The sequence below is a fragment of the Cimex lectularius genome, unplaced genomic scaffold, assembly GCF_000648675.2.
Source record: "Cimex lectularius strain Harlan isolate CLEC.00 unplaced genomic scaffold, Clec_2.1 scaffold222, whole genome shotgun sequence".
Lineage (NCBI taxonomy): Eukaryota > Metazoa > Arthropoda > Insecta > Hemiptera > Cimicidae > Cimex > Cimex lectularius.
The window spans coordinates 137,654-157,359 of record NW_019392817.1 but is presented as its reverse complement, the minus strand read 5'-3'; the positions used below and the strand labels follow the sequence as shown (position 1 = coordinate 157,359).

Genomic DNA, 19,706 nt, shown 5'->3' with positions numbered 1-19,706 from the left:
TGTTACAAAGCTCTATTTTAATCACTTTATTATTTTAACTGCTGTTAAATTCTGTAAATTTTGACTCATCAATCCAGAAGTAGTAATTGGGAATTTGCTCCCTTAATATTCCACGAATAGCACAAAATTTCGTTCATAATGGGTTTGTCGCAAACCTTGAATGAACGATAGAAACCTTGGGTTGAAATCCATAAGATTTTAGTCTTTGGACACTATCTTTGGAATATATGAACATTCACTGCAATTCTTAAAGATTAGGACTTTCCTTCATGGATATCAAAACAGCTGATTTCGTATTAAACATTCGTGTTATTGATTGAGGTCGATGATTCTCGACGGAATTAGTTGTCTTGAATTTTCTTGCAATACGCAAAAAACGGTATACAAAAATTTTATCTAATTCGATGAGGGACCAAAAATAATAATAATTCGATGAGGAAATTTTAGTGTCTACAGTCTAGCAACTTCACGTCCCGTTTTCCCGCACGCCACGTACACTTGACACATTCATTTTTCTTGCGTAAAAATTTTTCTCGGCATCTTCATTACTACAAAAATTATTACAGTTGTTATTGTCTGCAATTGAAAGGCAAAAGTAGACTAGATAAAGAAAAGAATAAATTGAACTTTATGTAGGTGTGCTACACTAGTAATGAACAGACATTTGCATTTATTTTTAGGCCGTAATTCTCTTCTCAATATAAGCGATAAGCTCCCCAAATATTTATTCTTGTTTGAACAAGAATGAAAATATGAAATATCCCCTGTCTCTGAATTGGAATATCTCTGGATATACGCAACCACTCTAATGGTTCTTGGTGTCATTTTTTGTATTAAATAATCTTTTAACGTTTTTTATTTAATACAAAAAATTACACCAAGAACCATTAGAGTGGTTGCTGGGAAAAATTTTCTCCAACAAAATTTAAATTCTAACTCCCATTTTGCGTTTCAGAACTTTCTGAACAATTGTATTATATTTCTCCAGTGCCCTTTAATGTGAACTCCTCAAAAAATCAAAATTTCAGCTTGCATTTAGCGTTTCAGACCTTTCTGAACAAATTGTTTTCCGTCTGTCTGTGGTCTATTCGTTAGAACCAGAAAAACTCCGAAACTATGAGAACAATTTTTATGAAATTTTCAGCGCGTGTTGCTTTCTAGATGATCCTCTATTAATTGTATTCCAAACGGATTAACATATGCGTACGTGCACGCCAAAAATATGAAGAGGCTATACTGCCCACCCACTTGGCAGACGTTTTTCTATAAATCTTCGTCGGCGAGAAAAGTGGGTGTCTAATTGAAATAGAGACACCCTGTATATGGTAACTCTCTCCAATTGACGTTCGTATGAATATAACCACCTGATTTTTATTATCTTTCGATACAATATTTTTAACGATTATCATAGGGCACCCGTCAGATTTTAATATATTGGTTAGTTTCTGCTGGTTTAAAATTTGAAATGTGGTATGGTTTAATTTAATGGCTCCGATAATAATGTTTTAATCCACATTAATTTTCATTTTGAACGGTTACATAAATTAACGACGCAATTTTTTAATTTTATTATAATAATATTGCGTTGTAGTGAAGAGAGGGCTGTTGCAGTCTAAGTTTAAGCCCTCCGAGTGAACTGTGTTCGCCTGTTATTCTTTTTTAACAAATATGTTTATTTGTAGACTGTAAAGTTTAGTTATATTACAAATGTGATCACTAGGTTTTTCTTAACCCACGGTCACAGCACTGACATTAATGCCATCGTTGTACCCGGAGGACACATGCTATGAGAAGTCAGCCAATACTGGAACTCAATGTGAGGGATAAGGAGCAAGGAGGTGTCCTTATCCCTAAGCATTAAGACGACGTGGTGGCGGGTTCTTGGGATGGATTGAGAGATTGATGTGAAACTTTTGGATTCGAGAACGGGTCAGTTCGTTGAATGTTGAGGTCGTTGTGGATAGTGAAGTTAGTGACGTAGTAAGGAGCTTTGACGATTTGTCTGAGGACTTTTGACTGGAAGTATTGGATAGCTGGATGTTGGATGGCTTGGCAGAACCCCACAATTCCACAGTATGTGAAAGATGGATGAAAACAGATAAATGCCATTCAATTCATTTGACTTAATAATCAAAAATAGGCTTCTACATATTCCTTCAATAATTAAATTTTACCTGATCAATCAGTTTTTCATGATCAAATCTGCTAAGGTAGGTAAAAGAAGACCGACCACCCGGTCACAACTGATTGGTGTTTATAGTTGAAAAACTATTAATGCCATGATATTCAAATTTCTAACATGTTACATGGCTTGAAAGTTCATTTAATTCTGTTCTAAATCTTCAATGTTATATATGAAACCAAACTTAACGGAATACGTAATTCCACATTTTTCACAAGAGGCTCAACCTCGCATCGCACATAATGAATCGTTACCTATCTGGGGTAAAATCTGTCCTTTAAATTTGATCTCAGAACGGTTCCTGTAGTTCCAAATTTCCGGGATCCCATCGCAGGTTTTTGTTTATCAATTTTCCTTTTGAACCTTTGGACCGATATAATTTTTTAATGTTAAGACTTTCAATTTTAATTTTTTGTGCAAGCTCCGAATCGGTAAGTTCAGGGTCCACCCCTCTGATTACACCCTCCACCAGCTGGAAGGACAGCTCTAATATTTTTGCTTTGAGATGTTTAACTGGGCGGTTCGCTGCATGAAAGGTATCGAATATCACGCATATTTATTCCGGCCCGCTTTATCGATGCTCCTAACTTCATGGCGAATTTTCAGATGATTTTCATAAATTAATTATCCAAGGGACATAACGTACAATTTGGCAAATCTTCCGATAAGACCATCTGCTCGATTGCTTTCTAGATACACGTGAAAAGGACCTTTATCATTAACAGAAAAAAGGTTTTCCTGAGTTATTGTAATACACATGAGTTGAAATTCAGACTACAAAGGGGAGGACCAGGTTGATGTCGCACGGATTTGGATCAAATACTTTTTAGTGATTGTAAATTGCAAAATATCTGACGCGTATCCGCCACTTCTTGTGAATAGGCCCTGGTAGCGCCAAAAAATTTTGAAATTTGAAATTTTCTTTTTTTTTAAATATTTTTATTTATACCGTTCTCCTTTCTCAAATTAACTATGTCAATATATCATTGTACAACATTTTTTATGTAGATTGCAATAAAAATATAGTAAAAGCTATCAAAGCTTATCAATAACCAAAAAATTTAAAATAACCTAAAAACCAAATATTTTTAAAAGTAAACTAGGTCATCATTTTTTTTCATGAAACTAATTTGAAATTTCGTTTTAGCACCTCTAGAGACCCCTGATTAGAAATTTTCGTTTAAATTTTTCAATTTTTGACCCCTCAAATATTTGCGATTTTTAAGAAGTCGTTACACGAAATATTTGATTAAAACGGCTATTATTTAAAAACGGCTAAAAGAATTTTAACGTCAAACAGACCATTTGAGAGAAGTTGAACGTAGCTTTTTAACGACGTATGTACCATAAAAATATATAAAATATTTCTATAAGAAAATACGCAAAACACAAAATTATTTATCAGAAATTAACGTCTTTTTTTAAATGGGAACGATGTTAATGTTTGATTCAGTAATAAAATACACTTGACAATTTCTTTAAAACGAATTATCAAGATGACTATCTTCTCCTAGGCATTGAGAAAAACGATGTTTGTACAAGGAATGTCAGTTACGAAAGGTCGTCGAAATTATCAGTCAAAAATATTAATTTACACCAATTTCCGCGAAAGCCGGTATTTAAGGGTTTTATAAGGGGCGTCGGTGGCCGCAACGGTTTAGGCGTTGACACGGCGCCCATCACTGTAAGGTAAAGATCCCGGGATCGAATCCAGCGGCCCTGCATTCGAACCCGACATACTTACAAATGGGCTTTTTTTCCAAAACACCGGCACCCTGATGGTTTATATGACCTCTGCTGTTGCAAACACTCGTTAAAAAAAAGGTTTATAACGCTAGAATCACGACAATGAGGTAAAATCAAAGTTTTGACCTTTTTCTGACCTATTTTGCTTCCAGAATGTTTGTTAAATTATAAAAAAAGGGTAGTGTTTTGTTGATTTATCTTTTTAAATCATACCAGATTGGAATATTCTGCGTCATAGAACATTTTTGTTTTTATCTAAACCAACAGTGAAATTAACACTAAAAATATTTTTTTAAATCTCTAAATGACGATTTATATTATTTGATGCAGACATATTCCAACAACCAAAAGATAAGCATTGAAATGAGCAATAAAAAAAAAAATAAATGAACAATCATTTTTCAGAAAATATAAGGATTGTGATTTATAACATAAAATTGGAAATTGAACTTATGTGTTTGTGTATTACAGGATTAACGTCAGTTGTATTCTATAGACGATGTGCACCTTTCAAATTCAAAAACTGTTAAATTTAAAATTTATAAAAAAAAAATTCAACCTCATTGGAAATTCACGGTAGTGGTTGGGAAATTTCATAAAAACTTCAAAATGCAAAAATTTTATTCTAAATGAGAAAAAGTGGTGTTGGTGTGAAAAAAGGGGAATGGGGTTAATCTACTATTTCAACTTTTTGTCCTGGGCAAAATTTATTTCCCAAATTTAAGTTGGGATTTAATAAATTTAAGAAAATAAACACAAAAAGAAAGAACAATGAAACAAAACACATGAAGGGAAAATAAACATAGTGAACACTGAACAGCCAAAAACAAAAATTGGACAAATTTTCTACACTAAACAGACAAAATAAAAATAAAAGAACAACAATATAGAAGTTATAAAACAAAACTTTTAACTTACTAAAAAGTACAAAAGGAAAGAAGAATAAAAACACAAAAAAGAGTCAATAAACATAGTGAACAAGCAAATTACGTAATTTTTTTTTTAAATTCTTCTTTAATGTTGAATATCTGCGAAAGGGCTATAATATATATATATATTTTTTGCAATAAACCTAAGATTTCGGACATTTTTAAAAAAAGTCTCCATTCTTTTGAATTCTTCTCTAATATATATAATATATAAATCAAGAATATATNTGCTTTAAAGTAACTAGTTTCTTTTTTTTTGTTTAATACCAAAATCCTGCATTATTTTCCGGACAACCCAATATATATATATACATATATTCTTGATTTATATATTATATATATTAGAGAAGAATTCAAAAGAATGGAGACTTTTTTTAAAAATGTCCGAAATCTTAGGTTTATTGCAAAACCTTTATTTTCGTGACGTATAAGTTGACTTAACTTATTAACAAGTATCTCGTTTCAATTGACACCCAAAGAATTTCGTTAAACGATTATGAACTTTTCGCAGCTGTAAAATATGAAGAATGTGTGCTTATTTTAAACCATGTTGTATCAGAAAGTCTTTAAAGCTGCTATATTGAATAAGTAAGTGTTAACTAAAATATGAATAGTGTTTTGTTTTGCCCTTGACTGTCCCGGAATGAATTTTTATATGTTTAGTTTTATTTTTGGTGTGTGTAATATTTAGTGACCGTTAAGTAATGATTATTTAGAGATCGTGAGATCGCCAACGTTACGATCTTTATGCAGATCATCTTTAGTGCCTGGGATTTATAAACAATATTTAAATTATACAAATACATATAAGATATGACTATGAATTTATACGATGGCGTACACTATATAGAAATTCGAAGTATTTTTACTCATCATAGTGTGTGTTTTCTGTGTAGACGTGCCTGCTGTTGTGTGTCGTATTGAGAGTGTTAGTGATATCAATGTAAGTCATATATTACATCTGTTTGTACAATTTAAACATTGTTTATAAATCCCAGGCCCTGAAGATGATCTGAATAAAGATTGAAACGTCGCACGATAAAGAAAATGTTTTTCTAAACCTACATCACACCAGACCGAATCTCACGATTTCTAAATAATTTTTATTTTTAGGTTTATTTTTAGCATCATTTATATATTATATATATTTTCACATATCATTTACTACAACTTAACAACATGGACATTAGTCCCTTTGCTTGTTGATCTTTTTACATTGATAAACAAGAAATCATTTAATCAACAACAATGCATACATTTTTCTTGTACTATATAAATTTATACATAAATAAATATACAAACAAATAAAATTATAAATATATATCCTTTAATATAAATCGCAAAGATATCTTTAAAAACAGAATATGAATAAATAAATCTAGCAAATTACAAACACATCGTTAAGAAAAATGTACATTTTCTTTTATCAGGTACTTAAGAGAGAAACGCAACAATTACAGGTTAAACATTTTTTTACATATTTATTTATGTAATAATAACAACATATTTCGAAAATCAGATATAGGTTATTACGTAGTAATTTAATTCATTTATTAACTCCCGTCTATTTGTTATAGCTAGCAAGGTAGAACTATGTACAATTTGATAGTCATCAACATTAACAAAATTGAAAAATTCTCCTACTTGTAATTTGACGTTTACATAATATCTCACTCTTATTTGTGTCTTCCTTTTTATTCATGTTACATCGAACATTTTTACCTATCATTCTCATCTACCAGGTGAGTAATTTAGTGGGATTAGATCTCTAACTCTCATAATGAGACATTTGAAATGCATCCTATTCCATTCCCTATATACGCATGTCGGATTAATTCGATAAAAACGTAAACGTAAAAATGAAACTAAGTATGTTACCACCTAGAAATTACAGTAACTCGTAAGAAAGGTATTAAGTGGAGTAATTTAATCTACAGGCTGAATGAACGTAAGCTTTTTTTATCACCCTGGTCTGGTCGCTAGACGGTTTCCGTACATAAAATATCTAAGATACTTTGCTATGAAATTCTGGGTATGGACGATAAGCTTCAGGTTCATCATCTTCATGTTTCACAATTTATAATAATTATTTTTGGTAATTTCTTGTATTTTTCTCCACGCATTTTTTATTTTACAGGATAAGTTATCACAATTCCAATTTTTGCTTTTAAATAAAGAAACTTGTGATAAGAGGTTTTATTGATGATTTCAACGAATAACGTAATCACTCCTTATTGATAATTATTTCGATAGAAATGGCATATTGATTCTACAAATTTGATATTCAGTGCATATTGCGAAAGATCGTGTACCGATATCGTCTTATTCGGTATTTTCTTCAAACGAACGCATTTCTGTTATTTATTTATTGACAACCTCTACTTTTTTTTGACAACTTTCTTCTCTGTTGTAGAAAAATGAGGTCCCTGACGGTGGTTGGGGTTGGGTAGTCGTTGGAGGTTCTCTAGTCATATCGATGATCGCTGATGGTATATCGTTTTCATTCGGCCTCCTCTACATAGAATTCCTAGAATACTTCGGAGCGTCGAAAAGTGCGACGTCGTGGATAGGCAGTCTTTTCATGGCAGTGCCTCTTCTCTCCGGGCCGCTCTGTTCCGCACTTGTGGATAGATTCGGATGCAGGTAATTTTCCCTATGCCACGATTGGAACGGAAGTTGGCTTTATTATTGTACGATTTAACGCAGCTCGAGCGAGTTTGCCAAATCTCAAGGCTGAAAGTTCTATGTTCCAGGTGGATGACAATCGTCGGCGGATGCGTTTCGTGTGCCGGCTTTGTAGCGTCTGCCTTTTCCACATCGATTGTAACTATGTATTGTACATTCGGAATTATTTCCGGATTGGGCCTTGGCCTCTGTTATGTGACCGCCGTTGTAAGCATAGCGTATTGGTTTGACAAAAAAAGAACTTTGGCCACATCCCTCGGCGCTAGCGGGACTGGAATCGGAACTTTCGTCTACGCACCGCTCACGAGATTGGCCATTTCTTATTACGGCTGGAGAGGGACGGTTTTACTATTAGCAGGTATGTTGAAATTTGACTTTTATTTCCTCTATCATCCCTAGAACCTTGCTAAAACACGATCAAAAAATGGTCAGCTTATTCGTATCGGATTGTAACTGCTTTATGCATCTCAATTCAAAAATTTACCTACTTGGATCCATTGGAGGTTTTCTTTATCTATTAATTTGTTGAATTCGATTTTGGAATGAATGTGCGATCGTTGTTGAGGACCTAATCTGAGATAGGTTTTCTTTTTATTAGAATTTCATTATTTATTTATGAGATAAAACACTTATATTCGCTGGCGCACTGATATAGCGAGATTGTTTAAAACATTTTTAGGCCGGCCTCATATCTTTATACCACGCTCCTGTAACAAGGAATTCAGCATAAAAGCAGATTTATTATCAATTTTGTTTTTTCTGTAAGGAGTAAACAATTCTTGGTATGAAATTACTTCAACTAGGGCCAGTTGGACCTCATTTGGCCTCACTGCTTTAGTTGACATTGTTATTGTGTAAACATGTGAAATATAATTGTATTATTTATACACAAATGTTTGAATTGTATTTCCGGGAACATACTGAACTCAAGTTAGGCAGATCCCACCCAATTGTGTATTTGGTCGAATTCGGTCATCCCTGCCGCACGTCCTGCCTGTTTTGGAGGTTCAACAGTTCGCCATGTTAAGCGTACATACCAATCACTAAAGATGAAGAAATGTCGAAGCTCAAGACAGGATCGGAAACAATCACTCATCATAATAAATCGATAAAATTAATGAATGAGCGCGGGATTTTCGAGTAATAACCGCTTTGGCGTAAATATTCCTTTTTAGATTAATAATAAATTACAAGATATCAAGGTGGCCGTCTGCTTCTTATTGTGGTATATCTATAGTAAGTAAGTCATTGGAATTATTGTTGAGAAATAGATATTTAAATTAATAATTTTAATTGTGGTAGATTTATTTATTTTCAGAAAATTAACAGAAATATATAAGGTTAAATTTTGTATTTAAAGGGAATGTGGCGGGGCACTATTACATCCTATATATATAAAACAGGAATAAAACGAAAATTATTTTATCTTTGTAACGTTAGTTTTATAATTTAATTTTCGTTTTATTAAAATAATAATAATAAAATATTAATTAAATTGTGGAAAAAACCCTCAATATAAAGAATTAAAAAAACGAAAATTATTTTATCTTTGTAACGTTAGTTTTATAATTTAATTTTCGTTTTATTAAAATAATAATAATAAAATATTAATTAAATTGTGGAAAAAACCCTCAATATAAAGAATTAAAAAAACGAAAATTATTTTATCTTTATAACGTTAGTTTTATCTTTACTTAATGGATTATTATTATCCTAATAATCTTTGATAAATATAAAATTAAATTCACATGTTAAAGTTTTATCATATCGATCCCGCCTGTGCCTTTTTTTTTGCCGCACCTAAGCCATATTTGGCCTTTTGCAACTTCTGGGCTTGCATTCCTATAAAGTTTTTGGTATATAGACGGAAGCTGTGTTGTTTCTTTCATCAGTTAGCGGTCGCATCTCCTTTCTCCAGCTATCACATGCAAGGCGTCCGGGAGATAGTTCGGTAAGCCTGAGTGACCGCAAGCAAGGCTGCTCGCTGTGCACTTCGAAGCTTAACCCACTCCGCCTCGCGCAATCCTCGTGCCTACGAAAGGGCAGCGTAAAGCAAGACGGACTGACATAGTGCCGAATAATACTTAATTTGTCTTGTCTTCCAACTAATGCCCCATGAGGCACCGCTCATAGTCATGATGGCTGGCTGCAATTCTGGCCGGCATCTGTTCTCGGGTATTAACTTCAAATCGTAAACCCGCCGTCATTTTTACATCCAAGTACGTCAGGTCTCTGGGGGCTTTAATGGCTCGGCCATCAATCCTAATCACCGGTGGGGACCGCAAATAAAGAGAGCCTTTTAATAGCATTAGTTCCGTCTTTTTTGGCGCTAACTGTAACCGTACTTTTCTACAGCCCAAACCAGTTACCGCCATCTCGCCTTGGACTTCGAAGGCCGCTTTAGTGTCCTCCTGGATGATGACCACAAGGCCATCACGTAAGTCTCGCATTCCCCAATTTATAAGGGCCTCGTCAAACAGTACCGACCATAGGTACGGGCCGAGTACAGAACCTTGGGGAACCCTCATCTGTACTGTCCTGTTGCAGTCAGCGCCTTTTTCTTAAAGGTTCACGTGCCGTCCGCTTAAATAGTTCACAATCATAGCTCACAAATCATTCTCAACATTTCGGCGGATCAACCCGTCCAACATGGCTGGCCACCACATACAATCGAAAGCCCTCCTCACATAAAAGAAGATACCAATCACATACTTAGTCGTCGCCGCCGAAACTCGGTCAGCTATTGAACGAATCGCGTGGGTGATGCTACGGCCCGGCGTGAAGAAAATTGACGTGGGCAATCCATGACAACCGAAATCGTATGTCGATTAAAACAGCTATAAGCGGACCGGGATGAACGGAAAGAAACGGCCGGGTTTCCCCACGCAGACCAACAAAAAATCACTCAACATAAACTGCTCAAAAATGAATAGGGATACTGCCAATTTTGTAGTATTTACTTTCCCCAGCATTTTTATTTTAAATGGCATTTAAATTAATTAGAAATTATTATGTTTTTTACTGAAGGAAAATTTAATTAAGGGATTTTGAGAAATAAAATAAAAGGTTTTAATTCTATAATTTTTTTATTGAAGCAAATAATTTTTTTAAACAATTAATACCGTGTATAATGTCCTCTGTTAGCTAAAACCTCTGTGCACCTGTTAGGCATACTATTATAATGTTGTCACTAATTTCATAAGGAATTTCACTCCATGGATGTTGCAACGCTGCACTCAGTTGTGGCGGATGGTGAAAAGCCTTCTCTGCAACGCATCCCACATTTGCTCAATAGAATTGAGGTCTGGAGACAATGGGTGAAGGGGCAGATTAGAAATTTCTGTCCACGAATAGTTTAGTGGTGAACAATTCTGCCTCTATGAGGATTGGATGTTCATCCAGAAATGCCAATGAGAATCCTGGTTTGAGCGATCTATTCCTCGATAATTTCTTGGACATAACGGACTGCAGTGAGGTTGCTATCAACAATATGATGGAGTCCGGTTCGTCCTCCAGAGTAAATCCCTGCTCAGGCCATTACACCGCCTCCTCCAAACTGCGCTGTAGGGAGCACGAACTGGGGCATAGTACGCCTCCCCTGTTCTCGGTAGACTTCGGCGCCTGCTATCACTATACAACCAGAAACGCGACTCATCAGTAAACATAACAGCAACAGGTGTTCTCTTCTAGGCGCTCGTTGCACCATATTCTCCTGAATTGCTGGTGACTCTAGGTCGTCTCAAAGGGGCTACGATGATTACGAATCGTTTGTGTTGAAAAAAAAAAGCCTTGTCAAAATATCTTGTATTTCATTTAGGATGTGGCGGGCACTATGGAAAGTCTTGCAGCGATATTTCTGTCCTCCTTTAGCATCGTAATGCTCTCATATCCACTACCAGGCCTCCTACTGGCACTTCCAGTCTCTCGGAATCGGGGTAAAGCCCGGGAGACCATGCTCTTAGAGACGCCAACTGCCTCTGCAATAATATGATGTAACCTCGATGATTCATTCCCACAATAATATTGCCCAATTCTGGGTCAAGTTGACGTCCAATGATTAAAGAGAATATAACTGGATTTAAATGGAGAAACGTGTTGGTTGACAAAATGGTTAATCTTCATGTTTACTGTTCTTGAGTAAATCCGTTATTAAAAATAAAGAATAAAATTTGTTTGTTTTGTTATAATAAACATGTTTTTTATTTCATTTTTATTGTTTTAATTTAATTTCATTTATTTATTTACCTATCTTTCATTCTCAGATATAATTAATACAATTATTACATTAAAAATGAGTGATGAAGCCCCGAAAATTACAACTGTGTCGATTTGAATTTTCACACACGGGAAAATATTTACCCTAATATCCAAAACACGCGGTCCAGAAAAAAATAGACAGACTCCATGCTATCCTTTTTAAAAAGCTAGTTCCTACTCACAGTAAGTTGTTTTGCAACTAGTTCCTACTCACAGTTTTGCAACGTCCGGATTTCGAGCCCTTAGCTCATCATCAGTTGAAGGATTTCTACAAACACGTCCCTCGACATAAATTGCAAAAGTGAACCCGCCGATACCCCCGCCAACGCGACGTTCCAATGAGAAGCTGGTTTTTTAATGGCGCTCAATTTGAACGTGCGAAAAGCGGGAATTACTACACAAGTAAATATTATAATGGTAAATACTGTAAGAATTAATTATAAATTAGTGATTAAAGATAAAAGATAGAAAATTAGAAAGATACCTTAATATTATTAAATTATTACAAAAATAATAACAATTAAAATAATTAATTTAATTATTTGGAGATTTAATATTGTTTGTGTACATATTTAAAATGGGAGGTAGATCAAAATCTGTTATATTATTAATGCATTTATCACCATGTTCAATTTTACATTTTTTAATTTCAAATTTCTCAAACCAATCTAGTTCTCCCTTTGTTGAAACTGTGTAACACTGTTGTACATAAATTTGAATTGAAATTTGTTTTGTTTCTTTTAGATGGTCCTTAAATTCCGAAAATTTGCTCGATTTAGGCAAGTGTTCTTTTACTCTCGTTTTTATTTCTCTACCGCATTGTCCTATATATTTAGTATCACAATCATTACAATTAAGTTGGTAAACCCCGCTTTTTGCCAAGTTGTCTACCTTGTCTTTAGGTTTTGAGAGGATGTTTTTAAGTGAACCTGTACTTCTAAAAGCTATTCTAAAACCATCTTGTTTAAAAATTTTACTAACTTTTTCTGATAATTCACCAATGTATGGCAAACAATGGAAACTAATGATTCATTTATGGTGGGATGGTTGAGTCCTATTGTTGATTCGTTTAAAGTTAATTTTTTATTCTTTTAACTAGCAACCTATCAATAAATATTTCTAGATACCCATTGTTTTTTGCTAAGGTTTTAATAGTTTCTAATTATTTTTTATAGTTGGCAGTTGTTAACGGAAGTTTTAACATACAGTCTATGAGCCAAATGAAACCAGCAGTCTTTTGGGTGGGAAGAATCTGCTGGTATCATAGTGTCTGCAGTTGTGGGTTTTCTATAAATGTCTATTTCTATTAGGTTGTTTATTATGGACAATTTTAGGTCTAAAAAGTTCAAACAACCATGTTTTTTAATTTCCAATGTAAAATTTATATTACGGTGTAGAGAATTAATTAGTTGGAGGAATTCTTTGAGATCCTCTAATGTACCCGACCATATGCATAAAATATTGTCTACATAGCGTTTCCAAAAATGAACAGATTTAATTAATTTGTTCTTTGATTTGAAAAGATTTTTTTCGAAATTATTCATGAATATTTCAGTACAAAGTGGGGATAATGAAGACCCCATTGGTAACCCTTTCATTTCATAATATTTATTATTGAATTTACAATAATTAGATAGTAGGCATATATTTAAGAGGTCTATTATATCATTTTTTACAAATTCGTTAATAGAATTCTCAGTAATTTCGGTAGTTCTCGAAAAAAAACTCTGTGATAGTTGCAATTTTAATGGATGTACTGCAGTATAAAAACCAAATTGTGAATCTAATAGATCAAATTTGATGCTCTCGACTTGTCATCATCTCGATAAACATTTGTGTAGTTGGATTTGGTTTTATATTGGTTCAAATCCACACATGTATGTACATACATACAAACATGTGGCGAGTTGAGCCTATTCGCTTCCTGTAGTCCACCGGCATTTCCAGCTTTTGCAGTTTACAGTAAACTGTAGACTCGAGAATCACCCATCGAGGCTGGGCTCCGAGAGGGCGGCTGTCAATGGCTAGGTCAATTCAACACCATCGCATGCAGTTCCAAACCCATTCGTACGCACATTCATTCTTAAATACATTCACCCCTATTTACATACCGTTTATTCAATTAGGGTGCTGGATAACTCGATATTCTTCTATCACTCTTTGCAAATATTTATATAACTAACCTAATTGTATGTACCAGATATACGCGTGCTTTGACCCAAAAGTAAGTGTCCGTATGTTAATCTCGCATAGCCTATTCTTAACTGGGGCAGGATATGTGCCGATGCCTATGGTTCTTCCTGACAGAGACATCATGTTTCCGTCTCTACTATGCTCACCCTCTTTAGGTGGTCGGTAAGGGGGTACAGTGGCTGGTATAGAGGCCTATAATTTTTCTTAAATCTTGACTGCTGAGGAGTGGAGTTCCTTCACCTTACTTTTTGAGCATTTTATAGATGAATGTGAATACATATTGAATGTGTGCTGTAATATTTAGCATGCCCTCGGGGCTGAAATATTAAAAATTTAAAAAAAAACAAAAAAAACAATACTTGAATGCGAGGGGTCCACTCTACATTTTGTTTTGTGAAATGAGTCCGCCGGTTAAAAAGTTCTGGAAGCCCTGTGGCATGTTATTATTTTATTATTGTCAATGTTTAATATTTCAATTTTTTTTTACGTTCTTTGTCTTTCTTGTACCTATTGTTATAAAATTGCCTGTAAATAAATAAATAAATGAGATCTTTTCTTCCCCCCAGGTACATTTCTGAACATGTGCGTCTGCGGGGCGTTAATGAGGGATCCCGACTGGTGGATCGAAGCGCAAAAATCATCTCGTGCGAGTTCGCTTTGCCACGATTTGGATGAACTTAAGCGGATGCTCGAAGCGGGTACCATGAGCAACGATTACGTCCGACCACCTTTGACACCGATCGCCGAACAGAGCTACCACTCACTAGTCAACATCCCCACATTCGTAGAGTCCACCGACAAAGTGAGTATTGCACGATTTTTCAATCTAGCTATTAAACCTTTTTTTCCATAGTGAACATTTAAAAATTACTTCATATAATAAAAATGTTGAGGAGGTCTTCTTAACCGATGAGAAAAAATGAACAACCAAATGATCTAATTTAATTTTTTTTTTAATGACTTTTTGTTAAAACCTTACTTTGAGGTGATGCTTGATATCTTACCCTTCTCCACTTACCACATTTTTGGTCAAAAATAAGTCTACATATACTGGAGTATAAATCACTTAGACCCTTTCCTGTTACACATTTTATTGTAATGTTGTAAAACCTCAAGACTATTATTTTTTGAAAAATTGACTCTTCTCCTGCGATCATATGTATCTGCTACTAACTCAATATCGTCCCTCCTCAAAATCTTAGCTTTTAACCCCGTAAAATGGATATTTTATTTTTTCAACAATCGGAAAACGATTCAGGTGCCACCAGAACTAGTCGAGCACCTCCTGGGGAAAGAGCAGGCGTTAAGGTTGGCGAACCCGGGGAGGATTTTGGAAGAGCGCGATAAGACAAAAAGCAAAAGTTTATCAGGGAGGCTTAATTCGATGTCGGAAGGAGATGCAAACAGTCCTAAATCGGGACGGGAAATGACAGACGTACCTGAGGTCATAGTCGACCATTTCAAAACTGCAAACAGCCGTAGTCACGTTACCCGCCCTTGGGCTCACCGTTTAAGAAATATCCGTGTTCACAGGTAGAGTTTATTTATTAAATATATCCACTATTCTTTTCATAATTGAAAAATGTATTGTTTCGCAGGAATTCTGTTATGTACAGAGGAGCGATTCTGAACATGCACAAATACAGACTGACGGTCTCTTCGTGTCCAGACATTTTCAAGAATTCTATGACGACCATCGCCAAGGAAGGAGCCGAGGTAACGTGGTTCTCATTGAAATAACACTCTTATCTTGGAATTAAACATGTTTTTTTAAAGACTTGGAAAGACGAACTGGTAGACCTTCTAGAAGGTATGACGGATTTTTCGATGTTCGGCGACCTACATTTCCTCCTGATGTCATTGTCAACTACACTACTTTTCATATGGTTTATCGTTCCTTACTTTTACCTTGCCGATTATATGACCACCCTCGGCTACACCGAAGAAAAAGGATCGTTCATTCTTGCCGCTATCGGTATAGCGAACACTTTTGGAATGGTAGGGATTAACAATTCGAAAAATTATCTGTTTTAAATTAAAACATCACATTTCTTTTTCACAGGTCATCATGGGGTGGGTTGGAGACAAACCATGGCTTAACGTTACTAAAACATACGCAGGATGTCTTATATTAACAGGTAAAATGTGTGTTTCTTAAGACTGGTTGTTTCATAATTTGTTGAAGTCGTGAAGAGCGGTCAAGAATGAGGTAATTTAGAAAAACTATTTTATATTTTTTTTGCTGCGTTTCAACCTTTCTTCTAGTCATCTTCAGGGCATAAAGTGTGGTGCTATTCTTGTGGTGTCATATTGGTTTGGTGCAAGCACAACACTTTCACACAAAACCAATATGACTACAAAAATAGCACCACACTTTATGCCCTGAAGATGACCCGAATAAAGGTTGAAACGTAGGGAAAACAGGTGTTTTTCTAAACTACCTAATTCTTAACGACTTCAACAAATTATTAACAGGTAATTTATATATTTATTTTTCCCGAATTGTCTTCTGGTATTAATTGGTAATGTATCATAAGGTCTCCAATGTGTTTCTTAAAGAATGAGTCATTTTCTGAAAGAAGGATTTCTTGGCATAAATTCAATTTGATAATAAATTAGTAATTAGTAATCTGTCTATTCTCGCTAACTTTTTCCTTCGGAGGTGCGTTTGTAAAAGCAACGAGAATAGTAATGATCTAAGTATAAGTTCATCAACTTGGAGGTCTCATTATTGCTGAGTGTATATCTCATCATTGCATCATCGCATGTCATCATTGCTGGTTTAAAAAAAAAAAATTTTTAGGCTTGTTTACATTGATAATGCCGTTAGTGTCTGGGAATATGGTTACTTTGACACTCGCTTCAGTAGGCTTCGGGATGTTCGTCTCTTCCAATTTTTCATTCACCCCTACGATACTCGTCGAACTGATAGCTCTGGATCGTTTCACGACTGCTTACGGCTTGACTCTGCTTTGCCAAGGGATCGGCACACTCATCGGCCCGCCGCTTGCCGGTAAGCTCTTCTTCTCTTAAGCTTACAACCTAGGACTAACCGATTTTCGTCCTTAAGGTTGGATATTTGACTTGACGCAAAGCTGGGATCTGTCCTTCTACATGGCCGGCGGATGGATCGTGATAGCCGGTGTTTTGATGGCGGTGATACCCGCTGTCAAAACTGTCAGACTTTGGGGTTCGGAGTCGCAATCGGAATCGCAAAGTCGCAGCGTGACCACTTAGGCCGGTGGTTTCTTCCCATCATTACACTTTCACAAGTGGCCTTCGTACGTGCCTCTCAAAGAAAAACAAACAAATGTCATCTTTTAGTCATATTACAAAAAGATGGATCGAACAAATATTTTTTTTTTGTAATAAATATCAAATATTGTAGAATTATAAAAGATTTAACAGTATTTTAGGATTTACTTTTATTACCATAAAATGCGAGCTTTAAAATCATATAACTTATTGTGTATGAGATTTTTGTTTTCTTTAAGTCATTTTAGTAATTATTTTTTGAAGAGTAAGAAAAATGTACAAGTGATATATGTTTTTTTCATACAGTATTCTTTTCACTTAGTGAATTTTTAAAGACTGTTTCGTCAAATTTATTTTTAAGATTTGTTAATGTTTCAATCAATAAAAAATACCTTGTTGACTATATCGTATTACTTTTTTTTTAAGTTTAGCACTCCTTGTTGAATTTAACTATCATTCGATTTCTCAAATCAAAATAACCTCAGCCTCTTAGTAGTGTGCTGTTATGAAAAATCTTGACCTATTGGAAATGAAGGATATCCAATCAATATCATGACAATGGAATCAGTGATACCACAATGGAAAACACAAACAATTAATTGTCTCAAGAACTATCACGATATAAACAAATTACACACATCTTCTCAACATTTTTTATAAAATAAAACAAAGATAAATGAATTCTTAATAATAAAAAAAAATGCTTTACGAGCTCCCCCTTTTGGGTCACACTCGCTCTCCCCCCAGAAACCAACCGTCCCTATCGCATATTCCGAGCCAACTCCAAGAGAATAATCCACCCCTCTTCTGTGGTGTCTCCGGGTGAGACCCTCCAAGAAGCAACCATCCCTCAGAGCTGTGGACGAACGACCGACCCAAGCTTCACAAGTTCACCTTTTCAGGATTCACCCTTGCACGCCCCGACTACATTTGCTACCACACTTTCCACAAGTCCAACAACCACGAGAGAACGATCAACCCCTCTTCTGTGGTATCTCCAAAGAAATCCTCCAAGTGGCAACCATCCCCCGAAGTCGCAGACGGACGGCCGTCCCGGGCTTCATGAGCTCACCTTTTCAGGATTCACCCAGACACGACCGCCCCAACAGTATTTGCTATACCACCTTCATCGAAACGAGCAGGCTGCGGTCCTCTTTTTGTTCAGACTCCTAAGAGACCCTAACAGTGGCGCCACGAGTAGGCAAGAGGCCGCTGAAACGGGATAGTTTATTTGTTGCACTTTACCGTTCCTCATCCATCTTCTGTACGCATTCGGGGGACTCCGTAGACGTAGTCTCAGCGTCCTCGACGCTATACGCTCGGTGGTCCGATCCTTCGTTTCCCGCGAGGCCGGGGGTGACGACGAAGATCGTACGCACAGGCGTAGGTGGATGGCCACCAGTTTTTTGGGCTGTCCGAAAAATAATGCAGGCTTATAGTTATAAAATTAAAATAAATGATTTTAAACCGGTTTATTATATAGAAGGGTAATTGAAAGAAAACATAAAAACCTGCATTTCCGGCCAACCCAATACCACTGGGAAAAACTGTTCATAAAACAAACGTAAACAGCTTGGTTTTGTTAAAGCACGTTGCTATGTCAATTGCTTCATGGACGAAGTCCTATTCTCAGATAAGAATGAATTTAATATTTTTGGAACAGACGGTATGACTAGGTTTGGTGGAGGGCAGACGAAGAATTGAAGGGCAAGAACACCAAGAGCATAGGGTGTGGTTCGGTGATGCAATGGGGTATTTTAGTGCTAATGGCGGCTGAACGTTTGAATTAAATCAAGCCAGTAAGAACAGTAATTTGTAGAAATGATGAATGGTGGAGTGAGTGCGGTGTTCAGTCCTTTAAAAAAAATAGTTCCTACTCACAGTAAGTTGTTTTCAACGTCCGGATTTCGAGCTTTTACCTCATCATCAGGTTGAAGGATTTCTACAATCTGATGGTGAGCTAAAAGCTCGAAATTCGGATCGCTGAAAACAACTTACTGTGAATAGGAACTATCTTTTTAAAAGGATAGTAATTTGTATGTAGACACATATAAAAACCTTAGCAAAGTGTACAAAACTTTGGGTTTTATCAAGAACCAAAATGTAAAGCTCTAAGAACAAGAGAACGGTTCTATAATTGCAATGCGTCACGATCACCACCCGGCTTTATCTTTGATCCCGCTGGACCAAAACATGAAACCTCCGTACACTTGTGAATGACCAGCCTAACTGTGCAATTTTAAAAAAGGGGGAAAATAAATAAATAAAAAACTAGTTAAGGCGAGAAAAGGGAGATGAAGTTACAATATTTTGAAAGCGAAGAACAAATTTAAGAGAGGGCCAGACCCTTCCGTAGCACAGGAATCCACACTATCAGTGAGAACCTCAGACAGAACGATAAAATAATGAGGAAACAAGGAACTTACTCATTGGATACAAACAATCCAATAACCTCCTAA

The 19,706-nt window shown here is 35.5% G+C and overlaps 1 protein-coding gene across 2 annotated transcripts in view; it reads left to right on the top strand.

The window, feature by feature from the left end:
• LOC106672382 (monocarboxylate transporter 9-like) overlaps window positions 1-17,540 on the top strand; it is a 35,940-nt gene extending 18,400 nt beyond the window's left edge. Inside the window, exons 2-10 of one of the 2 annotated variants that reach the window (XM_014403765.2) lie at window positions 7,271-7,500; window positions 7,611-7,900; window positions 14,559-14,794; window positions 15,251-15,525; window positions 15,591-15,708; window positions 15,769-15,990; window positions 16,055-16,130; window positions 16,796-17,005; window positions 17,063-17,540. In XM_014403765.2, coding sequence (XP_014259251.1) covers window positions 7,271-7,500; window positions 7,611-7,900; window positions 14,559-14,794; window positions 15,251-15,525; window positions 15,591-15,708; window positions 15,769-15,990; window positions 16,055-16,130; window positions 16,796-17,005; window positions 17,063-17,229 — 1,824 coding nt within the window. In that variant the 3' untranslated portion in view covers window positions 17,230-17,540. Of the gene's footprint in view, window positions 1-7,270; window positions 7,501-7,597; window positions 7,901-14,558; window positions 14,795-15,250; window positions 15,526-15,590; window positions 15,709-15,768; window positions 15,991-16,054; window positions 16,131-16,795; window positions 17,006-17,062 lie in introns of those variants that run through there. The other variant, XM_014403766.2, reaches the window with a different exon arrangement.
• Window positions 17,541-19,706: the final 2,166 nt, after the last annotated feature.